Source organism: Budorcas taxicolor, chromosome 11, assembly GCF_023091745.1.
Source record: "Budorcas taxicolor isolate Tak-1 chromosome 11, Takin1.1, whole genome shotgun sequence".
In the NCBI taxonomy this organism is placed as follows: Eukaryota; Metazoa; Chordata; class Mammalia; order Artiodactyla; family Bovidae; genus Budorcas; species Budorcas taxicolor.
The window spans coordinates 87,273,679-87,290,229 of record NC_068920.1 but is presented as its reverse complement, the minus strand read 5'-3'; the positions used below and the strand labels follow the sequence as shown (position 1 = coordinate 87,290,229).

General features: G+C 37.6%; 1 protein-coding gene across 1 annotated transcript in view; it reads left to right on the top strand.

The window, feature by feature from the left end:
* SRBD1 (S1 RNA binding domain 1) overlaps nt 1-14,472 on the top strand; it is a 227,955-nt gene extending 213,483 nt beyond the window's left edge. The window contains exons 20-21 of the mRNA XM_052648428.1: nt 10,675-10,859; nt 14,100-14,472. Coding sequence (XP_052504388.1) covers nt 10,675-10,859; nt 14,100-14,389 — 475 coding nt within the window. The 3' untranslated portion in view covers nt 14,390-14,472. The remainder of the gene's footprint in view (nt 1-10,674; nt 10,860-14,099) is intronic.
* Nucleotides 14,473-16,551: the final 2,079 nt, after the last annotated feature.

Below are 16,551 nucleotides of genomic sequence, written 5' to 3'. Positions count from 1 at the left end.
GATGGAAGAGTTGATGAGAAGTTTTTAAAGAAGAGTCAATACTATTTGCTGACAGGATGAATGAAGGGTATGAAAGACAGTAATTGTAAATATGAATGACAAAAATAATATGAATACCAGAGACACTGGAAGATGAAGTGAAAACTTGTAATGGAGGGGAATGGGAAAGAGATAAGTTAAAGAACTAAACTTGGATCAGCAGGCCCCCCACTCAGTGATTTCTCCTCATCCTGTGGCTTTAGGACACAGATTGGCATGGCATTATTTATTTAATAAAAGAATAAAAGATAGAAAAAGAGAATGAAAGATGACTATATAGGAGAAGATTGAGGAAACAGAACTAATTATATTTAGGAGTTGATGATTTTAATAGAGCAAAATGAAGTGTCTAGCTTTACTCCAATTTAAATATTTTTTCTTCAGTCTAAACTGACTGAGGTCAGTGTAGTTGTGTGAGCAAAACTGTTGCCAGAAGGTCTCCGTCTTCCTTTCTGCCATTGTGTTGAATAAATGCTTCTTTTAGAATCCTTTGTGGATCGAAGGGGTTTTATGACCTTCCCATGTTGAATCCCATGCCTCCATACAGTACTGTGTCTAGGAGTGCAGGACGTCCTAGATTTTACAGACTAGAAACGTTCTGGTCTCCCATTCTTCACTCCCTGAAAGCTAAAAAAAAGCAACCACTTTTAATCTTACTTCCTCCTAGAACATATGTCTCAATGCTCCTTCTTTTCATTGACCATGAAAGAGGGTTATTTCCCACTTTCTGCCATCATCCAGAAATTGTGACGATGTCTCCATGTGTGAGTGATTTCATCATGTTGGCTGTTGTGGGCCATGAATAAAATTGCTGCTGTGAGTAGAATGAAGCCCAAAAGCAGTCTGTGGAGGGGTTGCCACTTTCCCCACACCTCCTCAGTTTTTGTCCTGCCATTCTGGTTGGTCAGGAGAGCCAAAGGCAAGTGTCCAATTTCCCCTTTTTCTTAAATAAGGTGCCAGGAGGCAGTGCTTTGTGCTGAGATTATGCTGATTTGTACACATCATACTGAGGCCTGGCACTCTCCCAGAGAATCTGCTGCATTAAGAATTTGATTCACTCCAGATAGCTAAGCTTGAAAGTTGTTACGTTCTTGGTTTAACTTGAAAAATGCCAGGAAATTTAATGTCAGGATTGTCACTCCGCACTCATTTTGATAAAGCTTTAGCTAGTAGTTAATTGTTATTTCTGTTTTGGTCATCAGGGAAAATTTTTTAAAGGTTAGTTTCTAGCAGGAATATGGCATACAGCACCAGAGTGAGGGACTAGGAAAGTCGTATATCAAGGGATTATTTACATCAGTATTTGCACTGTTATATTAGTAATGTGATATTTCTTTTATTACTGCTGATATTCCTATTTCTGACCCTTAGGATCAGTGTGAGAAGTATGTTTTCAGAGAGTAAACAACCACCAACTTAAAATTCAGGTCTGGAACAGGAATAATCACTTAACCTCACAAAATATTTTCTTGAGGACAGGAGATCTGTACGAAAGCTAAGCAATGTTTATTCTTTATCTATGGGGGGGGCGGGGGGGGGGGACTTGTGTTGGGTTTTAACACCAGAAGTTGATCAGAGTCTATAGACTTCCAATTATAAGATGAACAAGTTCTGGGGATATAATGTACAGCATGGTGGTTTATAGTTAATATTCTATTATAAAAGAAAGTTGAAAGTTGCTAAGAGAGTAGATCTTAAGTGTTGCATCCCCAAAAAGGAATGATAATTATGTGACACGATGAGGGTATTAAGCTAAGGCTGTGGTGGTAATCATTTTGCTATTATAAGTGTATCAGATGTACACCTTAGCTTATAAGTTTAAGTTGTACACCTTAAATTTATACACTATTGTATGTCAATTATATCTCAGTGAAGCTGATGAGAGAAAGGCCTACAGAAGTAGAATTAACTCAACAAGGAATGGATCCCAACTATTGCTCCTGAGCTAAAAGCAGTTGGGGGCCTAAGAGCTAGAGAGTCCCTGTGGAGATCCTGCCTTGTGCACTGCCATGGGGCTAACATAAATCAAACCAGAGAGCTTGATGGCCCATACGGAAGACCTGTAATAACTGAGCACATCTCAATCTCTGTTTCTTTCCCATTCCTGTTCAAGGATTGAGCGCCTCTGAACTCTTTCTTTTTTTTCTTTTTAGCCTTGCTTTCAGAGGTTTTATCACATTCTTTCCAACTTCAGCTTTCTGCCCAGCAAGAAGCCTTGTAGCTAATGAGCAGCTGTAATACAGGAAGTTGAGGTTGTTTTTATTTAAAAACAAAACAAAATGGCAGCGGTAGAACATTGGTATTCATAGTTTCAACTGTAAGCAACTCAGAAGGCCCCTGACTTGTGGTGATTTGTAATTTTCTGAGGGTAAGTCACTTAGTTTAATGAGTATGTCTGACACACCTCCCACATCTAAAATTCACCACAGCTTTATTCAGCATTTGCATGCCAACTAACTTTTACAATGATAAAAACATATTTCCTTGTGGGAGACTTGCCTGAAAAGAAACCCAGCTACAAATGCTGTAAAATAAATGAAGATTAGGTAAACAGACCTAAGAAGTAATTTGTAAGTTTGAAAGATCTTAAATTTTTCTGGACTTGCCTCACAAGAGTTGGCAGCATTCAGACATGAAAATTAAGGCAGAATCTTTTCTGGCTTTTGATAAGTGATGTCTTAGGGTATATATCAATTACTGCACATTAACTTCTTCTATGGAGCTATGATTAGACAATATTATATTGCCTTTTCATAAAGAGACATAACATCACAAAAGAGAGACCAAACCTAAAATACAAAGATCATAAAAAGGACAGATTACGGAAAGCAATTTTTGGTGTTTGTTTTTTCCTTGTTAGTACTCTAGTTAAATACCCAGATAGTTTACTATAATTCCCAGGAAGTAGCATTCATCATATTTTTGAGAATGCTTTCATACAAGAGAAAGATGATGAAAGAGATTCTACCCGCTGGAGAATCAGATGACCAGGATGTGGGATACTTAGGAACCGACTGTCATGTCTAGTGTCTTACTCACTGTCCTAACACACACCACATGACGTTTGGGGCAAGGCTGGCAGAGGTAAATAGGAAGCTGAAGAACCTGAGATAGTACCTAACTTCCTGCTAGCTTACTCTGGAGGCAGAGCAGTGCCAGACTGCCTAGGTTATTCAACCTCCCTATATGTCATTTTTCTTGTCTGTTAAATGAGGATAATGTTACCTGTCTCTTTGGATGAGAGATGTGAGAGTTGGTCCATAAAGAAAGTTGAGCACAGATGAATTGATGCTTTCGAATTGTGATGCTGGAGAAGAATCTTGAGAGTCCCTTGGACTGCAAGGAGATCAAACCAGTAAATCCTAAAGGAAATCAACCCTGAATATTCACTGGAAGGACTTTTGCAGCAGCTGAAGCTCCAGTACTTTGGCCATCTGATTCAAGAACCAACTCATTGGAAAAGATGGTGATGCTGGGAAAGATTGAAGCCAAAAGGAGATGGAGGTGACAGAGGATGAGACGGTTAGATCACTGACTAAATAGACATGAATTTGATCAAACTCTGGGAGATAGTGGAAGACAGAGGAGCCCGGCTTGCTGCAGTCCATGGAGTCACAAAGAGTTGAACACAACATAGCGACTGAACAACAACTACTTGGGATGGCATGACTAAATGTATATAGAAATCTTAGCACCTGGGAGAGAGTAAACTGTTATTACTGCTCTAGTCATTGCTGTTATTTTTGTTGTGATTAAGAAGGGGCTGTCCAGTTGAGTCAGAAAAGGGGAGTGGGGCTGATTTACAACTGTTGGCTGCCCAGGAGAAAAAAAATGTTTTACTATATGATCCAGGTATAATTAAATTATAATATAATTTAACATTGTTAATTACTGTTAACACTGGGTCCTGGAACTGAAAAAACACTGCTTTCTCTCCTGCATATCTGGAGAAACCTTGTAGTCAATGAGAGGGAGTTGCCAGCCAGCCATAGTACTTGCTTCTGTCTGTTCCATCTCCAGCATATTTGCCCTTCTCCTTCTCCTCTTCTCCTCTCTTCTTCAGGTTTAGATTGCTCAGTCTGGAGCCTGAAACTCAGTCAGGTATTGATTTAGTCTCCCATTATCTCCCTTCTCTCCTTCCTGTCCCCACTCTCACTGTGGATTTTAATCTTAGCGTGGCTTCTGACTATGTGTGACCATAAGCAAATTACTTTGATCTCAATTGCCCAACCTTTAAATGGAATGACAATGGCTCTGCCCATTCAGAGGACAATTGGAGAGATTTATGGAAAGGGCAGGTGTTGAACATTTTCAAATTTCTTGAAAGAAGGATTCCTGGACAGGATGGATTTCATAGTATAAAGGCTATTTCCCAAGGAAGAAAATTCTTTATTCCAGTAGATGGAGTTTATCCCCTAGTAGTGCCAGAGCTTTTTCATTTCAGCTTTGCTATCACAAGCCTGTATGTTTTTTAAAATACTGCTTTTTAATTTGCTCTCCTCTTTCAAATATTCATAGGCACTAATCCACGTTATGGCTTTACAGACAGTAAATTAAATTATATGAATTCTGAACACAGTGCTTTTGAGCTGTAGTGAGTCTGCAGCCTTTGAAACCACTAACTTAATTTTGTACAACTCTTATTCAGTAACTCAAAAAGAGCCAAACTTTTTCCTTTTGAATTTGGTTTAAAAAATAATAATAAATTACTCCCAGGCAGTGGTACTATGTGCCAGATTTTATCTGGGACCTAAATCTTCTGTCTACATTGAAAATCTCCCGGAGTTAAGCAGTAAGCAATGCTAATGAAGATGTGGTATATAACGAATTTTACCTTCGCCACAGCCTTGTGGTCTCTGCTGTGTGACTTTAGGCTGGTCACTTAATCTATATAAGTTTAAATTTCTTTATCTGCAAATCTGTATCCACAATAAATGTATGAGAGAATTAAATGAAGTCATCTTTACTGAGCACTTTCAAAGTATTTGTCTGCATGTAAAATCCTACCTCTAAAACAGCAGATATAAATGGAAGATAATTAATTCTGATATACTGTCATTACTTAAATTAGACTAAGCTCATTCAGGGCAGTCTCTGTTATCATGTTTCATAGAGTCTTCTTCCACAGTAAATAAATATTTATTGAGGAAAACAGAATGATTTTCTAAATTATTTTTAATTCACTTCAGCATTTTGTCTCAAGCCTTTGAAGAGCCTTGATTTAAACAAATCTTTATCATTTGAAGATGTGTGTGTGTATGAGTATGTTTAAAACAACACAGACTCAAGGGAAAGAGGATGATCAAACTGAGCATTTGGGTTATTGGGGGTTTTTTCTGTGGGGTTTTTTTTTTTTTTTTTTTTTGACAGGAGATTATTGTTTTAACAAGTGTAAGAAAACTGATTTTCCTTTGTCACTTATAAATTTATTTCTAAGACAGGATTTTAGAAATCTTTAGAGCAGTAATCACAACATTTTCAATACATGATGCCTTTCGATTTTTGTATTTTCATGTGCATTTGGATGTATGTATATATACATTGGGTTTTTTAAATTATAGCTTTAATTATATCATGATCACACAGTATATCATACTGTGGTTCTGAAATAGGAAAACCTACACAAAAATCAAGGCTGCTTATTCTTTGTGGTATTGGTTACTATTTCTCTGATCTTAGGTATTTTTTAACTGCATGTCTTCTTCAGCTATTTCTAAAGAGATCATTCTAATCTCAGATTTTTAGAGCATGTCTATATAAGCTCACTTTAACTGTTTTCTTTTTTTTAACAAAATTCATTCCCTTTACTAAACTGCTAAAATAAAACTGCTTTCTAAGGGTATGTTCTCCCACAATTAATGCAGCACGCATCAGGTATCCAGCCTCTATGCATGTGTAATAGACCTTTGAAAAAGGAGGAAACATTTACTAAGTTTTTCAGAAGTTAGAATCAGGTTAACAGTCTGATGCTTGTAAACCAAGTCTTTTGGAAGACAGACTGCATCCCTTAATCTGTGGTAGTTTCTTTTTGGTTCTTGTGTTTTTTTCTGCTGCTCATAGATCCAAGAGTGTGTTTAGATGCAGGAAGTACTCCAAAGACACTCTAAATGGTACCAAGCAATGACACTAAACGTGCCCCCCCCCCCCCCCCCCCCCCCCGCTACCCAGAGTTTTAGAAATACCTTGGTTACCCTTTCTGAAAGGGTTACATTTTTTCAAAAGTTTATCTGCAGTGTGTAAGTTTTCAAAAGCTGTTACATTTTTATGAAAAATTACTTGCTGTAACTTTCTGTGGTTGATGATAGGCTAACAAAAACCACTTCAGTATTACCTTCACTAGATACCTGCTAGCTTCTGAGCCCAGTATGTTGTTCTGTGGGCTTCTCTGTAAATGCCCTCTACTTGAATTTACCATTATTTGTGGATTTTACATCAGTGAAGATTTTGAAGGATTCTGGCCCAGTTCAATTTCTTGGTTTAATAGAGGTTTGAAAAGATTCTTTGATGATGATTAAAGTGCAGTTCACACTGCCACCCCTTTGATTTGACTACTGAAACAGCAGATGTGGTAAAGCCACACTGCTCTAAGCAAAACTAAAGTGCGCTGCTCCATGCTCACCTAGGTGAGTTCAGCTCCCATAGGTAGCGTAAAGGAGTAGTGGGTTTCCCTCCTTTACCATGTTGGAATTTACATTGTCTTTAATATAAAGCAATACATTTTAAATACATAGAATGTGTGGGCTTCAGTATAACAAACTGAACTTTTCATTTGTGTCCTACCACTTGCTCTATAATCACAATCACAGGTAAGGACAGGTTACCTCTTTTGTTTTAAATTGTTGAATGTCTGCCTGTATTACAGATGATGCTTTCTGCTTTATCTGTAACTACTTTTTCTAAAATGACTGTGCTCTTGCGTTTATTGGTTTATTGATATGATTACTTTAAGACTGAGTAAAACCAATGGATAAAAATAAACAAGTATGAAAGTCTCTTTTAAAAGTATCTAGCGTGGATGGACAGCTAGGAGTACTTTGCCCTTGCAGCATGGTTCTTTGTGGAGCCTTAAATCTTGTGTGTTTAGCCCACAAAGCACATGTTAATATTAAGTTGTTTTTAAAGTGATGGAGTTGCATCACCATGATTTTTCTGTGCTCTGTGGGATATCATGTTGCTTTAATGTAATGAGTCCTGGGCTCCTAAATTTCTCTCTCCATGCTGGAAATGATTACATAAAACTGAATGGCTATATCTGAAGTCTAATGAATCTTGAGAATTTCTTATTCTTCAAGAAAAATATTACAAAGACTTATTCTTTGAGGAGGAGAACTTGCATTTGTAACAAGTTTCTGTTGAAGATATCAGCGATTTTAGGTTTTATATAGCATTCTGTTTGAAAAACAAGCAGCCTCTCTCTGCTGCAAGGTCTGTGTTTTAACTTTGTGCAGATGTGTGCTAAAAGAACATGATGTGCTTATTTGTTGCATTTATGCTACTTTCTTACTTTAAGTAAGATGGATGAAATTACATATTAAATAGAAACAGCAGCTCAGACAGCAGTCCTTAGCAAACTGAAAAAGCCTTTCAGAGACAGTAAAGAAAATGAGACTATGATTTTAATAACCCATGGACTTTTGAGAGAATTGTCTACTTAAATACGTTTATGTAATAATTTCTCTGTTGGATTCATCAATGTTAACTCTCTAATATTTAAAACTAATCTGCCATTAAATCGTGTTGGTGAAATGTTACCCAAAGTATTGTTTTATATCTTAACCAAATATAACACTTTAATTTTGACATAACTGCAGTTATAAACAGACATACACTGATGTGTATAGCATGAAACTCCAGTTAGTGAAAATAGCTATGTGGCCTTGGGCAGGTTATTTAACCTCCCTAAAGCTCGTTTTTCCCTTTCTGTATGATATGATACCTACCTTTTAGGATTATTGTCAAGATTAAATGAGAACATCTATCAAGCACTATTTTTTCAGAACACGTTCACTCACATTCTAGTTCTAAGCTTCATAAAGTACACTGTGTTTTTATATGATACTTATGAGCCAGAAAATACTTTGTGTTGAGTATTTCTTATTTCTAAAATGAAGCCGTATGTTGGATATTATTTATCAACTTGATTCTAGAGTAAAAATTCAGAATAATGTAGAATAAGTTATTCTTAGTGTATTTAAAGAACACATGTTTATTAAGTGGCTACTGAGCAAAAAACATTGTTTCCTATGGTTTACATTTAAATATTTTTGCAATTAAATTAAAGAGAGGTCAAACTCAATGCTATTCCCAGTTCATTTTATAGTCTCCCTTTTGTTTGTTAGTTTCCATTTTCTGCAACCCTGTTGTAACTTTAAGAAAGTTTTCAAAATAAAAAAAAGCATCTGACTCTGTTGCATAGTCATTTAAAAATAGGGTTGATCAATACTGAAGCATTAGCTAGGAGTTCAATTTGGTGCTTTTTTATTGATTTTAATTACCAGTGCCCTCAGGCTTGTGTGTGTGAGGATGAAAATGATATATGAAATATGCACCCAGGTTAAACAGACCAATAATCTTTGTGCATCTGCAGCCACTATAAACAGAATCCTTTATGTGGAAGTGACTTTAGTATCAGTTAGTTATATACACACGCACACAAAACCTTAAGTCTCCAAGTGGCCTCCTGAGCCAGTGTTTTTGCTATTGAGGCCAAGACATTTGCAGTACTTTGGGAAGTTTCTTTTAGTTAGTTTATTAATTATAAAATGCTATTCAAGTTTATTATGAATCTTCAACCCACAAATATACTTTTTTGGCCTTTTAATTGTTGATTGTAAGCCAAAATCTTGGGGATTTGAAAGATGTTCTGCTGAATAGCCAGTTGCAGACCAATCAAGCCAAGAGGGTAAATACCAGGGAAGTCTGCTCAGCAGGGCCGGTATTATTTAGGAAGTTGTGCAAGGAAGTTGGCTGTGGACAGAGGTTGCCATGTGTCATCTGCCCCGTCAGTCAGAGCTATAGCAGCTGTTGCCTGTCACCAGGGCCGTTATATGCTACTAACAGATACCTATCAGCACTAAAGATACCACTGCCTGTCCGTGGGCCCAGGAAGCCATGGACACACAGACATAAAGTGTGTAACTCACTGGCCACCAGTTGGGATGGAAGCTCATTTAAAAGAAAAAAAAGGAGCCTAGGCACTAACTCCTTAGTCTTTCGTGAGACCCTTAACCAAAATATATTAAAGAAAATAGGTTGGATTTTCATCAGTCTGTTTTTGACCAAAATTATGACTTTGGAAATGTAGAAGGATTACACATTTGAGCTCAAAGAGATACCCTGGTTAAATGAGAGATGAGAGAGTTTCTCCACTAGATAACAAACTATCACTACCAGATTATCACTAAAGAGGCCCTCTCTAGTTGAACACAACAGTGGGGGCTTGTGGGGGGGGAGACTGGAAATAACAAGCATTCCTTTTGTGGTCATGCAGTAACCTAACAAATAGGATACATCCCAATTCTAAATGTAGACAAGCCTCCAACAGTTTCTTTTTCCCCTACCTGTATTCCAGAGACATCCTTAGAGGAAAGGATTTGGGGGCATTAGTATCGCTATCTATCTGATTACTGTGTTGACATTTTTTAAGAGCCATTAATCATAGGAAATGGAACTTAATGATGTGGAAAGGTACATAGCCAAGGAATATCAAGAAAGTAAGCTATAGCTTACTTAATATTCAGATGAGATTGAAGGGAAATTCATCTTTAACCCTTTGTTTTTTTCTTGATTAACTCATTACTGAACTGCAAAGCTAAATAATTGAGAGGTGACTAAACAAACACGGGGAATGGTAAACATAGCAAAGGGAAATTGAGAAAGGCAAATAGTCTCCTAAATATTACAGATATGCAATATATAAAGTATATAAAGTAATATTCACCTTAAGATTATGTAGAGGTCTTCCTTGCAGAGCTTCTATTTGAGGAAGAAGTCACTTTTTGATCATCCTCTCATCCTTTTTCTCTTGACTTCTGAATCCTTAATATACTTTATATGATTTAATCCATGTGAGGCATAACCGTTGATGGAGAATTCTTAGATTGAGCATATGCTTGCACAGGTTACACTGTCATCATGGGTACACAGAAGTAAAGAACAGAGATACAGCATATGGATAAAGTGATTTGTTTGTCAAAAGCGGGCAATCCTTGTTGGGTATTTTGCTGAATTTTGATAGCAGCAATTCATTGTTTGCCTAATAGCTAATTTAAATGCAGAACATTTTCCTAACTGAAATTTGGAGATACATGAAACAGATATAGGTGTCCTTATTTAGAAAATATATCTGGCACTGAACTCTAAGAACATTGCACTGTAAAACGTTTCTGATGCTGATTCTGAGCAGGAGCTTCTTTGGAAAGTAACTCAAAAACCTCAGATCATCCCTTTCCTTTTTTCTCCCAAGACAGATCACCTTTATGGCATGGGGCACATGGTAGATTTCCAGTAAAGACCAGTTGGTTGGTTGATGTATGGATCTGAGATGAAGAGGAGTGATTTATGTAAGGAGACTGGAAAATAAGTAATATTATTAATGTGTGGTGGGGGTTCTTTTTTTTTTTTTTTCCTCTGCAGGTTTTTGTCATTCGTTGGAGGGACACTATATGAGATTGGAAAGCCAGAAATGCAACAAAAAATAAATTCATTCCTCGAAAAAGAAGGAATGGAGAAAACTGCAGAAAGATTGCAAACAACAGTACACACCTTACAGGTCATCATAGATGGTCTTAGCCAGCCCGAGAGCTTTGACTTTCGAACAGGTAAACAATGAATGTGAATACCGTTCACTTGAATAGCTCACAGTGGTCCTACGCCACAGGATCCTCTGTTCTGCCTTTCTCTCCATGAGAAAACTAGAGCGCAGTGACCTTCCCTCAAAGTCACTGAAGCTAGTAAGTATCCTGAGCCAAAGTTGAGGCCAGGCCTCCAGACTCTTCCTCCCAGGCTTATTTCCCATCACACTAGACTAAAAACATCTTGCATGTGCTGCCATGTTCATGGAGACATGCGTTTTTCAGAATCCCTCTGTAACTGTTTCTACCTCATAAGAGTCGGAAGTCCAAGGTAAAGCATTCAGTTCACAAATTAAAGTGAGTCTTTCTAAGTTACAGCCTTCCAGGTTCTTGGATTCTATGTCAGTGAACACTGAAGAAAAAAGATACTATCTCTCTGTTGATTTTCCTTCTAATTAAAAGTCTCATGGCTTTCAGCACAGGTAGATGGTGAAGGAAGTTTAAGAGCCATAGTTGTTGAGAGCAATGCCCCAGTGAGAAGGAATTAAGGTATCAAATGACCTACTTCCCAAGGAAATTTGACTAGGAAGCCCTGAGATTTCAATGAATCTGTGCTTGTCTCACAGCATTTTTATGATACCATGTTTAGGGCTTGGCTCATTTCATCCTGGGTTATGCTGTGTTGAGGTGGTTTCTTTGAAAAGGTCTGGGGGAATTTGTGTTCATCTGTCAAGCTCAATGTACCATTCCCTCAATATCTGTGTAAATTTGAAATTAATTTTAAGGTCAGAGAAAAATAAAATGAAACATACAGTAAGACCTATGCCAAAAATGTAGTAGAAGCCTCCTGGGTGGTCCGTCCAAAGTGAGTACTTCCGTGGACAAATCCCTCACCCTTTGCAGTTATTCTTAGGTGTGAATTCCATAGGTGTTGTCTAGCAGTGAGCAGTGGCTTTCAAGCAGGGTGGGAGTACTATGCCTAAAACCACTACATTAGAAGGTTGGCAAATACGCTCTGTTCTGGCTTTTCTTGTCCATCTTTGTTTTTTTGGTCTTGATGTTGATTGTTCCATGATCTCAGTTACACTGTAGACTCAGAGCAAAGATCAGCCCTCAGATTACATAGCTGAGTTAGACAACCAACAGCTAAGTTGGTCTTTACCTGATGATGCCTCTAGTTGAGCAGAAACATACACCTGGGCTCTGAATTGAGCTTACCAGTTACTGCAGTATTTAGCATTGTTTCAAGAGAAATTTCCAGTAGATCTCTTTGGAACTGACTTTTGCCCTAGCATAAGTCACAGCTTTCTAGATGTCTGAGAACTTTGATTTTAACACTAAATACATCATCAGGAAGAAAGGCAGACAGTCATACGTTTAAAGGAGCAGATAGTATTTTGAATGTTTCTGCATTTATGTTACATCTCTTTTCTTTCCTCCATTGTCTCAAAATTGCTTCCTTTCTTGCCTCATTCTTTCTTTATACTCATCCTGTCTTCTGTTTCTCTGGTGATATAATCAACTCTATGTTAACACTCTGGTCACCAGTTGGTTTCCATAATTGTGTTCATCAGAGGCAGCCTGGTGACAGGGCACTGAGTATGTAGCCTTGGCAATCAAAGTGTTAGAGTTTGCCTGGTACATGGAGGCTTTTCTGATTTCTCAGTGGCCCAGGCTATGTTAAGTAGTTCTTGACTCCGATTTTCCATGCAAAATTAAGCAGCTGATCGGAAACCCTTGGGAATTGTAGCTGCTGGACCTCTGTAAGAAAGAGGGAGAGTTTCTAAGTATAAAAACAATACTTGTGAGGCCTCAGAGACCATCCTACCTCTGACCATGATCAACAACTTGGTTTCCCTTTGCTTTGACACAGTCCTTGCCCAGTGTAATGGCGTATTCAGTGGGATCTTTATTTTTGGAATTCACATCTGCGCATCAGATGGAATTCTACACAATCAATTCTAGTGTTAGCATATTCCTTTTTATGAGGAAAATGAGATTTAAGGTTTAAAGAGGGGTTTTGTTTTGTTGTAAAGGTAAAAAGTGGATTTTTTAAAAAACAACACCTTGATTTCAGTATGGTTAGGCTGGGGGAGGGGAACCAAGAGGTGACCAGTTGCTAATACAAATGTAAAGGATAGTTTTAACAAGTAATCAGGATAAAGCCAACAGCTGTGGAGGAAAAGGAAATGGAATGGGTGGAGGGGAAAATGAGGTCTTAGTAAAAGGAGATCCAAGCATAGAATGTGTTCTTTGTTATTAGAATCAACATTCAGTAATCCTAGGAAAGGAGGCCAAGAGGAGCATGGGTAAATGGAATCCACAGATAATCCAAAAGCCCTGTTTCAATTGTTAGTTGTAACCTTCTCCATCATAAAACATTTGTTGTTGTTTTTGTTTTGTTTTAACTTAAGCCATGATTCCTCAGCAGGCTTTGTGCCTGTCTTTGGTGGGGGGTGGTGTTAATGAACAGAGAAATGTATTGGTACACTGGCACGAACAAGGGAAAGAGGGCTATCAGAACTCGAGAGTAGAGATCTGTGCTTCATCTTTGTTTCTTGAGTACCTGGTAGAGTGCTAATAGCAGTTAATAAATGTTTTATGAATTGAATTGAAAGAGGAGAAAGGACATAAGGTACTGGCCCATCTGGGTTTCTGAGCAATAGATAATCAAGAATCCATTCTTTTTGATTGGATAAATTTATTCAAAGTGGATAGGAATTGATCCTTGAGTTCAAAATTTGGGGGGAGAAGTGAGAAAGAACATTTAAATTTCACCACATTTAACTAAACATTTATGGATGTTCTACCCACTTTAAACATTTTGAGAATTCAGTCACTTGGAGGAAAGCTCCCATTCTTCTGTCAACAAGGGTCTTATTTTCTCAGTATTTGTGATTTAGCCTTGCATATTCATTGAGCAAATGTATTTTCTCGTCTCCTCTTCATAAAGAAGAAAATAAGACACTCTACTCTTTTAAGTCCCTTATGTATGTGCTAATGTTGACAGGTTAGCAAGATAGAGTTTGAGAAGATAGTGTTTGAGTAAACTATCTTGAATTGTTTCTGCTTTGCACATGCTGTTTCTCCAACTAGGATGCCTTTTCTCTGAAGGCAGGCATATATCTTCAGCTCCTTTTATGTCTCCCCTCAATGCTTAATACTGGTCTGGGCACACAATTGATATGTATTCAGTACTTACTCATTAAATTATGTTGTGTCTAACAATTATTTATACACACTGTCCATTTTCCCCTTTTGTTGTAGATTTCGATAAACCTGATTTCAAAAGAAGCATAGTCTGCTTGGAAGACCTGCAGGTTGGGACCGTTCTTACGGGCAAAGTCGAGAATGCCACCTTGTTTGGAATTTTTGTGGATATAGGAGTGGGGAGATCAGGGCTGATTCCCATACGAAATGTAACAGAAGCAAAACTTTCTAAGACGAAGAAGAGAAGGAGTCTTGGACTGGGCCCTGGAGAAAGAGTGGAAGTCCGAGTACTCAACATTGACATTCCCCGATCTAGGATTACCCTGGATCTCATTCGGGTGCTGTGAGTGTGCCACTGATGGCCAGACAGTGGTTTTATTCCTTCACTTCTATAGGTTGGCAAGAATAAGTTAGATGCTTGTGAGCTCTGGATGGCAGATGAGAAAGAACTCACTTAATATCAGAAGTATTTTCCAAACATTTCCTTATTTTTCCTTTTGAATAAATAGCTAATGGCTTGATTTCTTTTCCCCTTAAAAAAAGCAGCTCACAGACACCTTTATGTGGCTTCATGTAGTTTTCTGACCAAAATTTTATTTTTTATAACCCATCTTTGTATCCTTTTGCATTTTGTATAATAGATTGTTTCACTTCTACTTGCCAACACTCCTTGCTGGACTTATGTGGAGTTATCTTCGTAATTTAAATCGTATAATGTTTCTTGATAGTAGAGCTGGCAGTATTTAATCCTCTCTTTTTATAGACTTAAAAAAAAAAAATCAGGCCTTTCGGATTTGACTTGTGATTTTTCTCTTGCCTAGCAAACCAAAATATACCAATTAAACAGATCCTGATGTGTTCATAACCATCACGTGAATAGCTCAAATTATTTCTCAGAATATATGTATTCATCTCTACAATAAAATGTTGTGGTTAGTGATCTTGTTTTTGCTGTGTTAATTCAGTGAATTATCTAAGAGTCAGTCTTGATTGAAGTAAATATGGCACATATTCATACAAATTTTGTATAAGCCAGCTGTGCCTTTGGGGAAAATGGAAATCTCTAGAAATCCAAAGAATGACATTCTGTTTGACTTATCACAGAAAGGCATATTCCTTCATAAGCATAAATATTAAACTCCAAATGGGGATAGAAATGGCCCCCTCCTATAGATTGAATATATCAGGTGCGAAGGGACAAAAAACCAAGTAGATAAAGCCAGTGACTCTTAACTCTCCTTTTTTTTTTTTTCAGTAGAGATGGTAAATATTAGCAGGATCATAGAGGGTAAAAATGATTTAAACAGAGCCCACACTGGACTGGTATCTTGTCCATTCTGGCTGCTGTGGTTGATTTCCCTGAAGGAGTCATTTATATACCAGATTAAGTACCTGGTTTTTGTTTTTGTTTTTTTAATACATAATGAGTAGATGGTTACTAAAGAGGGTGACCAGTCCTGCTTATTTACCTGGGACAGTCAGTCCGGATAAACCCTCATTGCCCTGGCATAATTTTAAATAGTGCTTCTTTTTGTTTCCAAAGTACCCCATTTTATATAATGAATCATATGATCATCTTTGTAGATTCTTTGCCATCTGAGCTACCGGGGAAGCCCTTAATAGTAACAGTCCCTTACAAAGTGGTAAATCACACTGTGTTTATTGATAGTTCTGCATGGTTCATGTTTTTCAAAATTGGCAGCCTTCCAGCTGGTTTACGTAGATCTTTTTAATGTCGTGGGTTCCTTAAAAGTATATAATGCAATTCCTGTTTGCCTGACGATTTCATTTCTGAAATGCTTTTTCTCTCTTTCTTACTGGTCTTCAACTAACAGTGGATCTTAATGTTGTAACTTTAAGTTGGCCTTCCTGCTCACTCCTCCCTGTGTTCTTCCTGGTTCGTAGCTTGTAGATCATTGATGAGTGATATGCACCTGAAGAGTCTTATTCTGAAGCCTGCAATGTAATTTCAAGCAAATGCTTTTTTTAAAAATTTGAGGTATAGTTGTCATATGACATTATATTTAGTTTCAAGCATACAACATAATGATCTGATATTTGTATATATTGCAAAATGATCACAAGTAGTCTGGTTAACACCCATCACCATACTTGGTCGAACAAATGCTTTCAGGGAAAGGGCCTTCTCCCTGGGCACTTTGAATACAGGAACCAGAGTAGTCAACAGTGTGACTCATCTCTGTTGACCTGGTAGCTAAGTCCTTGGAGACCCAAGGAGGACTTGATACTGAACTAGGTTTCATGATTTATCCTATTCAGCCCAAACATGGTAGTGCTCTGGGAGAAGAGGGCTCGTTTCATTTATCTCATAACTCCGTAATGTAGCATGATGCTTGGTGGTCAGTATGTTCAGCTAGTTCTAATTCCTGTTCTACCAATAATCTACAGTGTGCATTTAAGCTGGTACCTTTTCTGCTCTGGGCCTTCTTTTCCCAAGTTTAAAATGGGGATGATGATAATAAAGCATTCATTTTTTCAAATTGTGTTG